We start from the raw sequence: 19,478 nt of genomic DNA, 5'->3' as shown, positions 1-19,478 counted from the left end.
CACTATAAAATATTTTTTTTTGGTAAAGTTTTAGCATTTTTTGTATATTTTTTCTGTACTGAAGCATTCCTCGCATTCCATTCATTCCTAAGGGGGTCTTTTTTTTAAAAGAGTTTTGCGTCAAAATGACCCGAGATTAGGATGAGGGTTGAGCATCAAATCATCATATTAGAGTGATTTCTGAAGGATCATGTGACACTGAAGACTGGAGTAATGATGCTGAAAATTCAGCTTTGATCACAGGAATAAATTACAGTATATAATATATTCACACAGACATAGAATGTCACTAATGCAGATTCAGGATGTTCAATCAGAGAAAACAAGCTCCGAAACATATCCGACAAAACCAAACGTGTCTGTCGCCGTCTGTCATCATTCATGAACGTCTACACATTATCCACTTTTTGTGTTTGATGATTATAGTACTCTAATCTTCATTTAATGCATTTTTGTGTATTTAAATACATTTTGTGGATTTTACCTCAAAGTCCACAGTTTCCATCCAGGCCTAGAAATGACAAATCATCCAGAGAAACATCAGTCAAACATTCCTCTATGAAACTATATTCATGTCAGTTAATCAGAATATATTTGAATATATTTCATCTGATTAAATCTCACTCGCTCTAATTAGTAAATGCATAAAAGCGTGTAGTGATGAAGCAGAGGAAACACACGTGTACTTTAGCACATTCACAAACACAAAGTGACACTTTTTTCAATTAAGTTTAAGCATTTCAAACCTCACAAGTTTCTTTTTGTCAAATGTTTTGCTAGAAAAGTGTGTTTGTGTTGCTTGCTGTGATATTTTATGAAATGCTGTCCATCACGAAACATCCGGATACAATAGTGTACAACTACAGTTCAATGACGAGTAAACATCCTGAACTGACCTTCAGATGATCCAGGGAATCGATTGAATAAGTGTTTGGTTTGCTCTGCTTTTTCCTACTATCACCTGAGAGATTCATCTGAGTGTCCATCGGGGTTATAGAGTTCACTTCTGCTGAATAAAGACGTTTGTACGTCCCTGAACGAGAGTAAAGATGACGAGAGCCAGAGGAAATCGAAATACATCCTGAGGTTTTTCTGTCGGAGCTTTAATCACCTCATTCACAAATGCACACGCTAATAGGAAACGCGCTCTGTCAGGATTTTCCACCTCGTAATCTCTTTAAAATTCAAATGTGCCGTTGCATTTGGGACATGTTTTACATTTTTATTTGCGTAATTAATTCATTCATTTTCAACTCATGCTTGGCTTCTGCATGTACATTGACAAATTAAAACTGAACGCCCTGAAAACTGAAGGCTTTCCTGAGCGCTCCTCGTGTCGAGTGTTGATATTTCCATACGGATTAAGGGAAAGGGAAGGTTTAGGGGTGTGAGATGTAATGGGAAAACTGTTTGTTTTTCTCTCTAACTGGCAAGGCGGAGTACACTTCAGACACAGATAAAAACTTCTGAACGTGTGAAGGATCCACTGGAGGCAAGTGTAAATGAGAACCCAAGTGCAGTTTATTATAAACAAAACTAAACATGAAACAAAAACATGGCGTGGCATGAAAAATCAAAACATGAACATGAACATGAACCCAAACAGTGGTCTACAGGAAACAATACTTGACCAAGACACATGGCAAACATGAGGGCTTAAATACACAGACTAATGGACACCTGTGAACAATGATCAGACAATTAACAAATAACAGCACACATGGCAGGATCACATGACAGACAGGGAATCACATGACAGACATGGAAACATAACAATGACATGAGACGTGACCAAGACAAGACCAAATCGTGACAGGCGTCACTGCGTCAGCACCTCAAACACACTTTACAAACTAAACATTTGACAAAGCTGTGTTTGTTTGCAATGCTAAAATCAATAAATGTAGAGATACACTATATCAGCATCAGCCGATTTACGTTCATTTTAATGTTATATCATTATCGGCTTGATAAGAAAGTTTGGCTGATATATTAAAGCTGATTGATGATGTATTATTTCCTTCAGCTGAGACTCTTCAGATGCCACTGATCAACATGATGGGTTTGAATTGCTTGAAATACGATTGGAATCACTTTAAAAAGGAAAATACGGTGCAAACTCTGTCATATCGGCTACATAAGATTATCATGAGAACATTATAAATGTGTGTTTGGGTCGTGGCTTTAAATGGTGAGACTTGTGTTTTTGTAATCAGGCTCTCAAATATTACATAAAAATTTGGATTTGGATTTATCGGCCGATATGTCGGTTATCGGCTTTCAAATATAAAGAATTATCGGTTATCGGTATCGACGGAAATTGTAATATAGCTGTAGTGTTGAGCTTGATGCCGCACAACTGTGAGATGGATTACCTGATCCTGGATAGCAAAATATGGATTTATATTTCTGATCCAGACGAAACTTTATGACCTGCTGATTGAAACACACTGAGACTTTAAACATGGAAGAACTACATCAGGAACATTCAGGGCAGAGATGAGACTTTAGATGCGTGTCTTCAGCTCGACGTGACCGATGGGCCTCACACACTCAGAGCAACACACTCAGAGCAACACACTCAGAGCAACACACTCAGAGCAACACACTCAGAGCAACACACTCAGAGCAACACACTCAGAGCAACACACTCAGAGCAACACACTCAGAGCAACACACTCAGAGCAACACACTCAGAACAACACACTCAGAACAACACACTCAGAACAACACACTCAGAGCAACACACTCAGAGCAACACACTCAGAGCAACACACTCAGAACAACACACTCAGAGCAACACACTCAGAGCAACACACTCAGAACAACACACTCAGAGCAACACACTCAGAGCAACACACTCAGAGCAACACACTCAGAGCAACACACTCAGAGCAACACACTCAGAGCAACACACTCAGAACAACACACTCAGAGCAACACACTCAGAGCAACACACTCAGAGCAACACACTCAGAACAACACACTCAGAGCAACACACTCAGAGCAACACACTCAGAGCAACACACTCAGAGCAACACACTCAGCAACACACTCAGAGCAACACACTCAGAGCAACACACTCAGAGCAACACACTCAGAGCAACACACTCAGAGCAACACACTCAGAGCAACACACTCAGAGCAACACACTCAGAACAACACACTCAGAGCAACACACTCAGAGCAACACACTCAGAGCAACACACTCAGAACATCACTGACCCTTCCAGAGCTTCTGGGTCCAGAGAACCGGACGTCAGGATGAAAATAACCACACAGATGTAATAATCAGGCTGTGGTCCACAAGTAGGTCCTCATATATGGGGCAGCGAGAGCCTCGTGGGCTGAGAAATGGGTCGAGACACACACAGGGTCACACAGACACACACACACACACAGTATCACACAGACACACACAGGCTCGTGGACTGGTTCCCGAGTGACGACTGGTTCGGATCGGGGAAGGTGACTCTACGCCAGTTCTTTGTCTGGGTCTGAAATTGCACTTCATCGTTTGTGTTTCTATTTTTTGTTTGAATTGTTCTAGATATTTTTTGCCACTAACCTCAGAAGACTGTCATTATTGCACCCGCTTCACACTCTTATACTCTGCGTATAGTTTCAATAGCTAATCGATTGATGTTCTTTTCATTATTCCCATACAGAGAAATATTTAGTCTGAAAATAAATCATAAGTGTTTTGGGTTACACTTTATTTGGTAACACTTTATTTTAAGCTGTCAGTGTTACAGTGTAATTATGAATTTAAGTACTGTGTAATAATAATTAACTACATGTACTTATATCGGATTAGGATCAGGGTTTGGTTGAGGGTTAGTTGCATGTTATTATGCATCATTTATATTTGTAATGTGTAACAAGGACACTGTAAAATAGTGGGTAACACTTTATATTACAGTGTCCTTGTTACATATGTTACTTACCATAGTAATAACAGTAAATTATGCATCATCACATGCAACTAACCCTCAACCAAACCCTAACCCTATAGTAAGTACATGTAGTTAAATAATATTACTCAGTACTTAAATATATAATTACACTGTAACAATGACACCGTAAACGCTTTATTTTTAGGTGTTACAGTGTAATTATGCATGTAAGTACTGAGTGACAATAATTAACTACATGAACTTTCTATACGGTTAGGGTTTGGTTTCGGGTTAGTTGCGTGTTATTATGCATCATTTATAGTTATTACTACAGTAACTACATGTAACAAGGACACTAAAATATAAAAAGTTAATGCTTGTTCAAAACAATCACTTCAGCAAAGTTTGTACTATTTTTTGATGTATATAAAGTATTCTTTTGTTCAGTAAATATACCATCGCTGTACATTGCAGGTGGGGAACGTCTGAAGGGGGATTTTAATATTTCATAGGGATATAAACTTCAACCATTAGCATTTATCTTTTTCTTTGAATAATTGTTTCACACTTCTTCAGACTCAGCACTATAATGCCATATGCAAATGATTGCAGTTGTATTTTTTCAGTCTGTGCTGCTGTAGTTATAATATAATATTGGTCCACATGCACTTTAGTGTGTTCATGCTCATAAGAAATGATCAGACACATCATCATGTGGGACAGTCGTTATTATTTGAACATTCATATTTTAGCATTATGTCAAGAAGACGTAGAGCCAAGCAGTGCTTTTTGTTATTTTACACCATATTTTGCATAATATAAGACACGGAATAAATTACAACATGCATTGAGGAAAGTCAACATTATACTAAACGTATTCATGCGCTGACTGCAACGTTTATGCATTTTGAAGTATTTGAAGCACTTCTTTTTTTATCTGTTATATATGCATTATATGTTCCATCTTCACCATCATCATCAGAGGCCAGTTATTGTTTATCGTTCATGTATGTTTTCATTCATCATCTGTCAAAGCAGTTTTGGTCTAGAAACTGTAATTTTTCCTTCAGATTTCTTGCCTTGTTTATTGATTTGAATATTCACGCACCATATTTGCGCCATTTGATAAAAATTGTTCAAATTATCACGGCCTGATTAATGCATCCTCACAACAGCGACACCTACTGGTCATAAACAGTTGTGCTGCTTCATAAAAAGTGACATATTCCAATATTAGAACTAGATTTGTTTTGTAACACTTTACAATAAGTTTGCATTTGTTATCATTAGTCACTGCATTAGTTAACAACTGCGAAAAACAGTTCTAGTAAAAAGTTTTGAGTCAAACATTTCGAGTAAACTGTTTCCCTATAATGAGTTGCATCAAAGAAAGTCACATTTAAATGTGATCATGCAAAACTGAAATTATTCAGCGTAATCTGTTTGCGTGACTTTTGCTCGAGGCGGATGAGCGTCTCTGTTGCATTAAATTCACAGTATTGAAGAACACAGTGGTTGATATTAAATGTCACTGGCCTTTGTGAGTGACTGTGGGAGCATTGCACCAGTTCTCCACTCTGTAACAAGCCAGTCAGACGCTAATTTCCGGATTTAATAATCTTTCTCGTCAGTGACGGTTGAAAGTGACAATAAAAAGGAGGCCAAAGGTGTCCGAGGAGTCAAGGGAAGAGCCGATCAAAGCCGAGGAATCAAAGCGGTGAGTTTCCTAAATGAGTCTGGCGACCGCTGATAGAGACACACACGTTTACACACACTCTTTCTCCATCCTTCCCTTTTAACGCCTCGCACACACTGAATAATATACTTTCTTACTTAGTATTTTTGTCTTGTTTCCAGTCCAAATATCAAAAAATTCTTAAATTAAGAATTAAAGTAGTAAAAAGTAGTAAAGAACTAAAGTAGTAAAATGTCATAAGATATTATGTCTTGTTTTCTGGGGAAATAAATAAAAATTGAGTGAGTTGTTGCTTAAAACAAGCAAAATTATGTGCCAATGGGGTCAGAAAAAATAATTCTGTTTCTGTTTGAATTAAGATTATTTTTCTCACCCCATTGGCTGATAATTTTGCTTTTTTAAGCAACAACTCACTCAATTTTGATTAATTATCCCGGAAAACAATACATAATATCTTATGGCATTTTACTCATCTAGTAAATGCATCTTGATTTAAGAATTTTTTATATTTGGACTGGAAACAAGACAGAAACACTAAGTAAGAAAAGCATTTTTGCAGTGTATGAGGACTCTTTGCTCTTCTTCAGTTCACATAAAGTAAAGTGACCTTCTTCTCTTCCGCAGGTTCTGGTCAATCGTGTCCCGCCGCCACACACCGTCCCGGTGGACACACACCGGTTCAGATGTATCCTTCACTTTAAAACACCTTCATTTTTCATCTCACAAGCCTGTGGTGTGTGTGTGTGTGTGTGTGTGTGTGTGTGTGTGTGTGTGTGTGTGTGTGTGTGTGTGTGTGTGTGTGTGTGTGTGTGTGTGTGTGTGTGTGTGTGTGTGTGTGTGAAATGTCAGAGCGGTCTAGTTACGGCTTTTTTATTGTAAAATGGTTTGCAGAAATATATTCTTAACACAGGCTTGAAGATGTGGTTGACTCCCAGGAGGACGAAGAGGAGGATGAGGAGGGAAGACAGGCTGGTGAGTGGAATTAGTTTCAGAAACATTTTACTTCTGTAATGTGAACATTTTTTGAGTGAAAGCGGATGAAAGCATTACAATTTTATGAAGGATAATCACAATAAGACCAACGATAAGGAGGCATTAAATTGATCAAAAGTGACAGTGAAGACATTTATAATGTTACAAAAATATTCTATTTCAAATAAATGCTGTTCTTTTGAACTTTCTATTCATCAAAGATTCCTGAAAAAAAAAAAAAAAATGATCACAGTTTCCACAAGAATATTAACCGTTTTTAACACTGATAATAATCATAAATGTTTCTTGAGCATCAAATCCTCATATTAGAGTGATTTCTGAAGGATCATGTGACACTGAAGACTGGAGTAATGATGCTGAAAATTCAGCTTTGATCACAGGAATAAATTACACTTTACTATATATTCACATAGAAAACAGATGATTTACATTACAATAATATTTTACTGTATTTTTGATCAAATAAATGCAGCCTTGGGGAGCAGAAGAGACTTTAAAAAAACATTAAAAACATCTTTGTTCCAAGCTTTGGAGTGATGGTGTATTTCTGCATATACAGACTTTGAAGTAGCTTAAAAAAGTAGCTTTTTCACAAAATTTGTTAGTTAAAATCTTAGTCCTTTAGGTTTGTATTGGGATGAGGGTCTGTATTGGGATGAGGGTCTGTCTGTATTGGGATGAGGGTCTGTATTGGGATGAGGGTCTGTATTGGGATGAGGGTTTGTATTGGGATGAGGGTCTGTATTGGGATGAGGGGTTGTATTGGGATGAGGGTCTGTATTGGGATGAGGGGTTGTATTGGGATGAGGGTCTGTATTGGGATGAGGGGTTGTATTGGGATGAGGGTCTGTATTGGGATGAGGGGTTGTATTGGGATGAAGGTCTGTATTGGGATGAGGGTCTGTATTGGGATGAGGGTCTGTATTGGGATGAGGGTCTGTATTGGGATGAGGGCTTGTATTGGGATGAGGGTCTGTATTGGGATGAGGGGTTGTATTGGGATGAGGGTCTGTATTGGGATGAGGGGTTGTATTGGGATGAGGGTCTGTATTGGGATGAGGGGTTGTATTGGGATGAGGGTCTGTATTGGGATGAGGGGTTGTATTGGGATGAAGGTCTGTATTGGGATGAGGGTCTGTATTGGGATGAGGGTCTGTATTGGGATGAGGGTCTGTATTGGGATGAGGGTCTGTATTGGGATGAGGGTCTGTATTGGGATGAGGAGTTGTATTGGGATGAGGGTCTGTATTGGGATGAGGGTCTGTATTGGGATGAGGGGTTGTATTGGGATGAGGGTCTGTATTGGGATGAGGGTCTGTCTGTATTGGGATGAGGGTCTGTATTGGGATGAGGGTTTGTATTGGGATGAGGGTCTGTATTGGGATGAGGGGTTGTATTGGGATGAGGGGTTGTATTGGGATGAGGGTCTGTATTGGGATGAGGGTCTGTCTGTATTGGGATGAGGGTCTGTATTGGGATGAGGGTTTGTATTGGGATGAGGGTCTGTATTGGGATGAGGGGTTGTATTGGGATGAGGGGTTTGTATTGGGATGAGGGTTTGTATTGGGATGAGGGTCTGTATTGGGATGAGGGGTTTGTATTGGGATGAGGGTCTGTATTGGGATGAGGGTCTGTATTGGGATGAGGGGTTGTATTGGGATGAGGGTCTGTATTGGGATGAGGGGTTGTATTGGGATGAAGGTCTGTATTGGGATGAGGGTCTGTATTGGGATGAGGGTCTGTATTGGGATGAGGGTCTGTATTGGGATGAGGGGTTGTATTGGGATGAGGGTCTGTATTGGGATGAGGGGTTGTATTGGGATGAAGGTCTGTATTGGGATGAGGGTCTGTATTGGGATGAGGGGTTGTATTGGGATGAGGGTCTGTATTGTGATGAGGGTCTGTATTGGGATGAGGGGTTGTATTGGGATGAGGGTTTGTATTGGGATGAGGGTCTGTATTGGGATGAGGGTCTGTATTGGGATGAGGGTTTGTATTGGGATGAGGGTCTGTATTGGGATGAGGGGTTGTATTGGGATGAGGGTCTGTATTGGGATGAGGGTCTGTATTGGGATGAGGGTCTGTATTGGGATGAGGGGTTGTATTGGGATGAGGGTCTGTATTGGGATGAGGGTCTGTATTGGGATGAGGGTCTGTATTGGGATGAGGGTCTGTATTGGGATGAGGGGTTGTATTGGGATGAGGGGTTGTATTGGGATGAGGGTCTGTATTGGGATGAGGGTCTGTATTGGGATGAGGGTTTGTATTGGGATGAGGGGTTGTATTGGGATGAGGGTCTGTATTGGGATGAGGGTCTGTATTGGGATGAGGGTTTGTATTGGGATGAGGGTCTGTATTGGGATGAGGGTCTGTATTGGGATGAGGAGGAGTAACTGTTGACTGTGATGGTGAACTAACGCTTTAATCTGCTCTGGTTTGTTGAGATTGGAGAAGCCCAGCAGAAAGCATGAGAAAGAGTCTGGACACACACACTCAGTTCACGGCTCAGTGGGAAGGGCTGATCGGCGTCGAACGCCAGCGCAGGTCTGAAGCCTCAGTCACACACACGTTCAGAAGCTGAGAGTGAGTGTGTGTGAAGATGATGTTTGTTCCTCAGTCTTGCAGATGTGGAGCAGCTTCTGATGTCCTGTAGCGTGTTCATCTACTCATCCATCAAGAGCTTCTTCTCCTGCTTTCCTCCAGTCAAGATGGCCTCACTCAACCTGTCCGGTAACAACAACAAAAAAATTATGTTCTTCCTCAGTGTTTTTGTCTTGTTTTCCAGCAAAAATATCTAAACATTCTTGAAGTCCCCCTGTCGTCAATCATTTTATCCCTTAAAACTCATCATCAAAATGACATATTTAAACGTTTTTTCCTTGAAAAAAAAGTCTTCATGCCTTAAAATATCTTATATGCAAAATATGCAATGTAACTCGACACCCTTGCCTCATTTAGTATGCGCGGTTCTATGAATATGCAAATAAGCCCCGCCTCCACTCACTCACTCAGCTCAGAGATCCACTGGTTGACGATCACACGTTGATCTGATTGGTTACAAGGTAGTTTGTGACGTCAGAAACACCAGCGATTTCAAAGCGTGTTTTTGAGACTGTCTTTGGTTCACTGCAGTTTTAAGGAGAAAATACTCAGCAATGCTGTCGCCTTATGAATTTACACATGCTTTGTCTTAAAGCATATTAAAAACACCACATAGACACATAAACAACATTAAAAGCTGGATTTACACCACAGTTAATGTAAATTTAAATCAAGATACATTTATTAGAGAAGCAAAATGACTGAAGATATTAAGAAAAATTTATCAGAATGAAGTGAGTTTTTGCTTAAAACAAGAGCAAATATCTGCCAATGCAGTCAGAAAATAAACTTTTTTCCCCTTTGAATTATTGTAATTTTTTATTGTTATAGTTTTATTAATATTTTGATATTAGCTTTTCTTTTTATATTTTTAGTTTTCATGTTAATTTTAGTTTAATCTTTAGTAATTTCATTTAAAATATTTTTTAAGTTATTTAAAAAAAATATTATTTAGGTTTAATTCATTTTCAGTTTGTTAGTTTTAGTTGTTACTTATTTTCATTTAATAATTAGTGCTTTCATTGCTTAAACTTATTTCACTGTATTGCCAAGGCAGCATTTCTAATTTTCACTTAAAGTTTTCAAATAACAGAAATGTTTTAATAGTTTTAGTTGTATAAATGTATCTTGATTTAAGAATGTTTAGATATTTGTGCTGGAAAACGAGACAGAAACACTGAGGAAGAAAAAGATTTTTTGCAGTGTATCTCTTTAGCTTGAAGGTCTCAGCAGGATCCAATATTATTTATGAATATGAATATGAAGTGAACACCTGCAGAATCACACATTTACGTAGATTTGTTACGGTTTGTTTGATCTCATTAGAACTGAATGTGACTTTATGAGGTCGTCAACAGACCCGATGATGATGGTTTATGAATATTCATGGTGCAGTTCTTGAAAATAAGCTTGTTTTACATGCTCTAAATCCTCGTTCGGCACATTTTAAACTCTTCACCCTCCACATGGCTTCTGTAAATCTACAGTATGTTATATATACGCTCTTTAATTTTATAAAATGTCTTCACCGTGTGATCTTAAGCATCCAAAGTGAAACTGATCCTAATAAGTGTCTGAATCTTAATCTCTGAATGTTGTATCACATTAATATTATCTGGTCTGTTCTAGTTACACTAATGTTTGTCTATGATTCATGTGATGTAAAACACTATAAAACACTATAAAATGTGCCTTTTAAATTCAGTCAGTCACTTATTAGGAAGTTTTCATCTGACACTATAGATCACCGGCTCTTAATATGTGTTAAAATGATATTAATTTGTCCAGAATTGCAGTAGCATCAGAGATAAATAACATCTGCAGTTCCTACATTCATAAATATCATATCTAATGTTTAAAAATACACTGCAAATAATACAATTACAAGTTTCACCATGATTTTACATAGCTAAAATACAAGGGTTTCGATTAGGGACGCACCGATATGAAAATTTTGTCCGAGACTCATAACTGATAATTCTTTATATTTGAAAAGATGACAGCCGATACATTGGCCGATAAATTTGTATATAATTTTTGAGAGCCTGATTACACCTTCACCTTTAAAAGCCATGTTCAGAATACACTCATTTGGCCACCTTTCCTCACCCCCCAGAAAAATTATTCTAATCATATTTCAAGCAATTCATAATGATCATGTTGACCAGCGTGCATCTAAAGGAAAAATACATTATTTATCAGCTTTAATATATCGGCCAAATCTTCTTATCGGACCGATAACGATAACATTAAAAGTGATCATAAGTGGGATATTGGAGTAAGAAAATATGTTTTATCCTTATTGCTTGTTCACAATTGCTGACAATAACAGGCTTTTAATCCTAATCCAGTAAATCACAAACGACTGGAAAGGTTCACTGGTTAAAAAGAACAGAAACCCTGAAGAACATTGAGCTCTAAACTCTTCTGGAATCCTCAAATGTGAGGCACAAATGTTGCACAGGAGATCCGAATGAGTTTCTACACATGATAAATCAACATCTGTAACTCTATGAAAGTGTTTATACGTTTATAGTAAATGCATCTTGATTTAAGAGTGTTTAGATATTTGGACTGGAAATAAGACAGAAACACTAAGAAAGAAATGGCATCTCTCTCCACTCTTCTGCTGTTAGTGACGCCGGCTGCCGTGTTGATGTGTGTGTGTTTGACGCCGGCTGCCGTGTTGATGTGTGTGTGTTTGACGCCGGCTGCCGTGTTGATGTGTGTGTGTTTGACGCCGGCTGCCGTGTTGATGTGTGTGTTTCAGGATGTCAGATGGTCTTTCTTTTGGACTGCGGTCAGAGCCGAGTCAGCGTCCAGAAGAGGTGAAACACACACACACACACACACACATTCAAGAGAAAACTGCTTTATTACAGATGAGCAAAATGGATTTTATCTTTAAAAGAGGAAAGAGTGTGTTCTGTTTGATTTATTGACTTGTGCTGTATTGATCTCTCGAGGGGAATTACGGCCGAGAGTTAAAGCTTCTCTTTTGCCGTTTCTGATGAACTTTTTTGTCATTTTATTATGATCTTTTTTTCTGTTGTTTAAAATATATCCATAAAGGACTTATTTTGATCATTTTTAATTAATTTTTATTTTTCTATTTTTGGCTTTAATTAAAAATGTTGTGATATAAATTTTGTTAGTTTTTTGTCATTGTTATTATGATTTATACCATGGTCTGGGTGAATACTCGATTCTGATTGGCTGCAGGGTGTCCGTTAAAAAGTGATAATGTACACCTAGGAAAGGCGTCCTGTCAATTTGCCTGATGACAGTTCTAAATGATTGCGCTGGCTCAAACTCACTGATCCACTGCTGCGGTCGGGTCGCTGTGGCCACGTTGCTTGGCAACGCCTGTATACGGGAGATATTAAATAGTGCGCTCGACTTAATATATAAAAACCCTCACGATTTTTACTCTAAAACACATTAAAGTATTATTAATTGATTAAATATTTCTTTCTTTCGTAAGTAACCATGGTATAAGCGGGTTAATGCCCTTCGAGGTGTCCATTATCAGGTTTTAATGGACTTCGGCGGAGGCAATCGTCCTCCACTGCGCGTCGGACGGTTCACGCCTCGCCGTCGTCCATTAAAACCTGATAATGGACACCTCGTCGGGCATTAACCCTTACTTATTTTATTATTATTATAATTTTTTTTTAATATGTCCATAAAGGATATACTGTATTTTTAATATTTTACATTTTTATTTTTATTTTTCTAGTTTTGGCTTTAATTAAAATTTTAGTGATAGAAGTTTTGTTTGTTTTTGTCATTTAAAAAATATTTATATATATTTGTTTAAGATGTCTATATAGAACATATTTTTCATATTTTTACGTTTTTATTTTTCATATTTTCATTTAAGAAAGTTTTAGTTTTAGAAATTTTGTGTGTATTTGTCATTTTTATTACTTCTTTTTTTTTTGGTCTATATACTTTTTATCCATTTTTATTTCAGTTTTAGTTTGCTATTTTGGTACATCAATTAAACTAAATGAGAATGTGAAATTAATTTTATTTTGAAGTAACAGGAATGTATTTATGTATTGTAGTGTTAGTATAATAACCCTGACAGGGATGCCAGTAAACTGTTTCAGCGCTCTTTCCTCGACCAGATGATCCGGCATTCAGGGACAGATGTCTTCATATAGCAAGAGATGTGACAAACGCATATAGATCTGCAAAGGGTTTCCTTATATTAGCTGGTTTTATTATCACATTAGCATATAGATGAGCTCCGAGATAATAAGCATGAAGCGAAAGACACAAAACACCAATTCTGCGTTGATTTACTTCATTGGCATCAAAGAAAGGATGATGTCATGCAGTCTAACAATATCCTGTGACCATATCAATTCAATTAAGTGTAGAAATAGAGCAGAATCTGACATTTCCTTTTCTTAATCCAAATTTGCAGGTTTAAATGAAAAAATCCCGTATTTTAAATGTGTTCTCAAACTTTTGTGCTGAAAATATTGAAACAGTGTTTCTCTCTCGCTCTCTCTCTATCTCTCTCTCTCTCTCTCTCTCTCTCTCTCTCCTCTCTCTCTCTCTCTCTCTCTCTCCTCTCTCTCTCTCTCTCTCTCTTGCTCTCTCTCTATCTCTCTCTCTCCTCTCTCTCTCTCTCTCTCTCTCCTCTCTCTCTCTCCTCTCTCTCTCTATCTCTCTCTCTCTCCTGCTCTCTCTCTATCTCTCCTCTCTCTCTCTCCTCTCTCTCTCTCCTCTCTCCTCTCCCCCTCCCTCTCTCTCTCTCTCTCCTCTCTCTCTCTCCCTCTCTCTCTCTCTCTCTCTCTCTCTCCCTCCCTCTCTCTCTCTCAGGCGGGCTTTGGCCGGTCCTGTCGGGTCGGTGTATCTGATGACTCTCGGGGGGGTTCGTTCTGTCCTGCTCAACCAATGGCAGTGCAGCGCCTCAGCCAACGCTCGAATCCTGCGCTCGCTCTTGGACGGTGAGTCAAACACACATTTACACTCATGCGTTCGGCTGACGCTCTTATCCAGAGAAACCTGTAGCTCATGCTACTCTTGAGCACTTCTTGACGCCTCTTCATGACGACTCGTTTGCTGTATTCCTCACGTGTAAGTTTCTGTGGATAAAGGCGTCTGCTAAATGACTGGATGTAAATGCATTAAAGGACAACATTAGATCAGTTCAAGCATTCCCTGGGAATCGAACACACAAGCTTCAGGAATGTCCTGGAAAATAATCTAGTGTAGGATTTACTATCAAACAGTTTCCATTGTTTCAATTGCTAGTAAGTTTCAAAAACAATTGCAAAGAAAATGACAAGTAACACTGAATGTGAAATGCTTGAAGTAGAAACACTTATTTAAAGCCTTTATATATAATGCATTGTAAAATATGTTTAATGCATTAATTATGCCTTCTTATTGTGTGATCTCATGAACAATTTGAAACACAGTTATAATACTTTATTGATTGAACACACCTTTAGAATGTATAATGCATTAAAACACATGAACTTTGGCTATTTATGAAAAGATATAATGCATTATAGCGTACATTATGAATACCTTTATAATGCATCAAACATAAATGCTTTAAATGAAGTGTTTCCATATTTAGACTCCAATCATCTCTTATTTACAACTTTAGACACACGTGATGCTTGTTCAAAAGCACTTTTGAAATCAACTTCGTGTGTGTGTGTGTGTGTGTGTGTGTGTGTGTGTGTAGATCTACTGAACACAGGACTGACCTCAGGACGGGCTGCTCATGTTTTACGAACACACAAGTCAGAAAGAGCAGAAGTCAGCGGAAAATCATCCAGCCTGACAGGTGTGTGTGTGTGTGTCTGTGTGTGTGTGTGTCTGTGTGTGTGTGTGTGTGTGTGTGTGTGTGTGTCTGTGTGTGTGTGTGTCTGTGTGTGTGTGTGTGTGTGTGTGTGTGTCTGTGTGTGTGTGTGTGTGTGTGTGTGTGTGTGTCTGTGTGTGTGTGTGTGTGTGTGTGTGTGTGTGTGTGTGTGTGTGTGTGTGTGTCTGTGTGTGTGTGTGTGTGTGTTTGCTTTCTTTATGTCTGCTGCATGCGCACCTTTAAGTGTTTGTTTATGCAACTGAACAGCCGAACTGATGAAGGCTTGTGGTGTGTGTTTCTCTCGTCTCGTGGTGTGTGTTTCTCTCGCCACTCTTCAGACGAGGGTGCGGGTGTAAACGTGGACTCTTCTTCTGAAGACGTCCTGAGGAAAACACCTCTGATCTCCAGTGCTTTCAACTTTGTCATCTATGGACTTCCTAATTTAGTGGTTATATGAACAACTGGAGATGTTTGTGATGTAACCTCAGCATAACAATCAGTTACTAATGATTTCCTTCTGAAATTAAACAGATGGTCTGTTTCTTCCACTTCTTTTTTGTTGTTTAAAGGTAAATGTTTAAAGCCAGTTAACATGTAAATGTTACGATCAGACATGTTCCTCTTTTATTGTTCTTGCTGTCAAACAAATATTGATAATCCCAAACTCTTCAGTAATAAATGATGAAATTCAAGTGCAATCATGAGCGTCATGTGACTTTTTCCACTATAAACAGGGTTCGTTCAAGTGCTTAAAGTGCTTGAACTTCTTGAATTTGACTTTTTGAAATTTAAGTCCTTGAAATCCCTTGAAAACAGCCATATTTATGAAGACTTACTTGAAAAATGCTTGAATTATTGAAAGACAATATATGTGAAATTAGTGTTTCATTTTATCAATAAAGTAATCTTTTCATGCAAAATGAACCCTGCAGCTCGTCTGATATAGATACTGGGCCTTATTTTAACGATCTGAAACGCAAGTATCAAGTGCGAAACGCAAGTAACTTTGTGGGCGAATCTCGGGCGCTGTTGCTATTATACCGGCGGGATAAATGACTCTTGCGCTCGACGCAAATCTAAAATGTGTGGTTTGGGCGTAACGTGAAATAAACCAATCAGAGCATCATCTCATGTTCCCTTTAAGAGCAGGCGCGCTTGTTCCATGGCGGATTGCTATTATAACGGCGGATTTGCCAGACGCACGCCAGGAGCGGTTCACAGCCGAGGAGACCGACGTTCCCGTCAGGGCCGTAAAACACAGAGAAGTGACATTGGGGATGGAGAAACACACCCAGATCAGCTTCGGTTAAACAGGCGTATGATAATCTGGGTAAATGTGTAAGCTAGATTTATGCCTATTCTTTCACATCATCATGGACACAACAATGATTTCCCTCGTGTGGAATATTTTTCCTTGTAATAATGTATGGTTTGCAAAAATGGGAACTGCTGCGTCTGTGTAGATGAGAGAAGCAAAGTGTGTGTGCGTTGTGCACACGCTACATTATGGCCAAGCATGCGCCCTTAAAATAGCATCTGAATAACATGCGTAACGCGCCACTGACTTTAGACGAGGTTTCTCCTGGTCAGTGGCGGAATTGTTTTCTGAAACTGCAAAATAGCACCAGGGAACGTTTGCGCTGGAACACGCCTCCTCTCTTCACTGAACCGCCCCCGGGAGCGCAAGTTCATTCCCTAATTTACCGACGTGCGTCTGTGGAGGGAAAAGTCCGCTGTGCGTCGGGTGCAAAATAGGAATGATACATGCGTCGCTGTACATGTCAATTGCGCTGGGTGTGAGATAGAGCCCATAGAGGCATTTCTCATGGCTATGAGTGTGATATTGCTCAACTATCCAAGTATATGATAAAGCTTTCATTCTTCTGATCAATCATATATTCATGGGGGAAAAAACATTTGAATAAGGAATATTTTTTATCTATTTATCTTTTTGAAAATGTGAAAGATAATAAAGATATTGTTCGATAAGTAAGATCTCTGATTGTAGTCCTTGAAAACCAAAAAAGTCCTGGAATATCTACAGTATCGTATGAACCCTGTAAAGAAGCGTTTGTGCAATGGAAAGATTTGATGGATGTTGAAGGTTCTTCGATGCCTTTATTTCCCCTCCTCTGTCGGGTTTGTGTTCTCTGTGTTATTTCTCTCATCTCATGTCTACGGGACTGTTGAGTCGTGGAGAACCGATGAAGACGAGGATCCGTCCGTCTCTCAGAGGAAGACGAAGAGAAAAGGATTCTGGATGAAGAAAGTCTCTGTGTCCGTCAGGAACGAGATAAAGGTAAGTGTTGAGTTTCAGAAAACACATCCCATGTTCCAGAAATCATCCAGCTAAACACATATAACTAATTCAAACTATTCTGAGTTTCTGAAGAACGAGTTTTCCATTCCATTGCAATAAGAATATTATCCATAATCCAGTAAATCACAGTTCTTCGTTAAGTCTGACTGACTGTTATTCACAGAGCTCTTAATTGGTTTACAAATTTATAATGCAAAATAATACAATCCTGTTCTCAGTGAGTGGGAAGAGTTTAATTTTCATTGATTTTTAAGAAAACTCCCATTTTTAGACGAACTGGTTTATAGTGTGTATGTGCTTTATTAAAAAAAGGATTTCCAAAAGAAACATCAAGAAACAGAGAAGATCCAGATGATGATAAAGGTGAGTACTTCTGTTTATGAAGGTATGTTTATTTCTCTGTCTAGAATCATGAATTCAGATCAATGGGTGAAATATTAATATTTCCATATATGTATATATAGTGTTTAGCAGAGCGATTGGCTTTAGTCTATTACTCATTACTGTTTAAAAATACACTGATATATGAATAATTACTACTAAATACCAGAACAAGAACCAGCGATACTTTAATATCCTTGAGATACTATTATAGTTTTTATTCAATTTTGAATTATTAAATTTAACATCATTTTGAATGTTTTTATTTTTATATTGTCCATTTTAAAGATTTTGAAATTGTGTTAGTTTATTTATTAAAATGGTGAATCATAGTTTTTATTAATTTTTATTTCAGTTTTAGTTATTTTTGTACATCAAGCTGAAATAAAGTAAGTTTAGGGGTTTTAATTTTTTTAAAGATATTTTATTTTATTTCAGTTAACGTTTATTTATTTTCTCAAGCAGTTTTTTTTTTATGTTTTGATTTTTGTTTTAGCTTTAGCTTTCTTGTCAGAAAAACTGCATGGGCTTCTATATGTTTATTAGTTAATTGCACTCATTTGTCATTAGTGGAACACGACTGATCAAAGTTGATCATGACGCGTATGCAGTGTTTGCACATGGCTCGACTTCAGTCGTAATAAACCTGCTGGTTTCAGTGTTTCTGAAATGAGTTCTTTGAGGTTTGATTGACAGCTCAGTGTGTGATGAGGTGTGATGTGTGTTATGACCTCATCTAGGTAAGACTGAAATAGAGAAATTGTTTTCTCAAACTTTTTATACTCCATATCACAGGTGGAAAACACATTTCAGAGGTGAGAACACCCAGAACAACCAACTCACAAATAAATCTAGTTTATGTCTAAAAGCGGCGTTAAACACAGCCTTGATCAAAGCAAACAGAAGTACGAATTCTAACAGAAGTACTCCTAATATTCAGATTATGAATTGTTAGTATTTATTAATAGTTCTTGTGTTTGCTTGATTACTCACATAAAACAAAATATATTGCAATATATAGCAAATCTCTGCTTCATCTCAAAATGTGACTATATTTTCTATGAAGACCGAGAAAGAGTGTCTCGTGACGGACGTGTTGGAGTTTGAACAAGTAAAGGATAAACACATGATCCCATCAGTTCATCATCATCATCATCTTCATCACCAGATGAGAGGTTTGAGCGCTTCAGTTTCTCTCATCACACTTCAGTGTTTGATTCACACATATAATCCTCAATAATCCTGAATCTCGGAGAATAAGCCGAGGCTTTCCTCTTCAGTGCAGGTTGAGCTCTCGATGTGCTGAGGCTCAGTGATGCTGAACCGAGACCATATTCAGTGTATTTGGACAGTTGAAGTGGAAGCCAGTTGTCCAGCATTCAGGAACTCTTTTTGTTACACACAGATTAAAAACACAGAGATGAAGATTGAAAAGGAAAAGAGGATTTCACAGTCGAGTGGAGAGCAAACTCAAACACAAGGCAAGTTTATTTATACAGCATATTTCATACACTACGGTAATTCAAAGTGCTTTACTGAAAGGAATTAAAATAATCACAAAATGAAAGCAAGGAAAATCAAAACAGAGATATATGATTCAGTTATAAAATGAATTAAAAGAGTAAAAAGATGATACATAGATAATCTTCTCATCTGGCAAAACATCTTATTTTTCACAACTCCCAGTTTTACTGTGAGATTGTCCCATGTTGATTACTGATTACACCCAGATCTCCACGATTGAGATTAGTGGTCATAAAT

The 19,478-nt window shown here is 38.1% G+C and overlaps 1 protein-coding gene across 3 annotated transcripts in view; it reads left to right on the top strand.

Annotated features, from left to right (window-relative positions):
• cfap46 (cilia and flagella associated protein 46) overlaps positions 1-15,714 on the top strand; it is a 112,343-nt gene extending 96,629 nt beyond the window's left edge. For all 3 annotated transcript variants that reach the window (XM_084093968.1, XM_084093967.1, XM_084093966.1), the window contains exons 51-59: positions 5,528-5,613; positions 6,217-6,277; positions 6,511-6,564; positions 9,030-9,129; positions 9,203-9,315; positions 11,957-12,014; positions 14,023-14,150; positions 14,900-15,001; positions 15,355-15,714. In XM_084093968.1, coding sequence (XP_083950094.1) covers positions 5,528-5,613; positions 6,217-6,277; positions 6,511-6,564; positions 9,030-9,129; positions 9,203-9,315; positions 11,957-12,014; positions 14,023-14,150; positions 14,900-15,001; positions 15,355-15,473 — 821 coding nt within the window. In that variant the 3' untranslated portion in view covers positions 15,474-15,714. The remainder of the gene's footprint in view (positions 1-5,527; positions 5,614-6,216; positions 6,278-6,510; positions 6,565-9,029; positions 9,130-9,202; positions 9,316-11,956; positions 12,015-14,022; positions 14,151-14,899; positions 15,002-15,354) is intronic.
• Positions 15,715-19,478: the final 3,764 nt, after the last annotated feature.

This window comes from Abramis brama (genome assembly GCF_963993115.1).
Source record: "Abramis brama genome assembly, chromosome: 19".
Classification (NCBI taxonomy): Eukaryota; Metazoa; Chordata; class Actinopteri; order Cypriniformes; family Leuciscidae; genus Abramis; species Abramis brama.
Note: the sequence above shows the minus strand (reverse complement) of the source record. Positions and strands in the feature narration are given on the sequence as shown.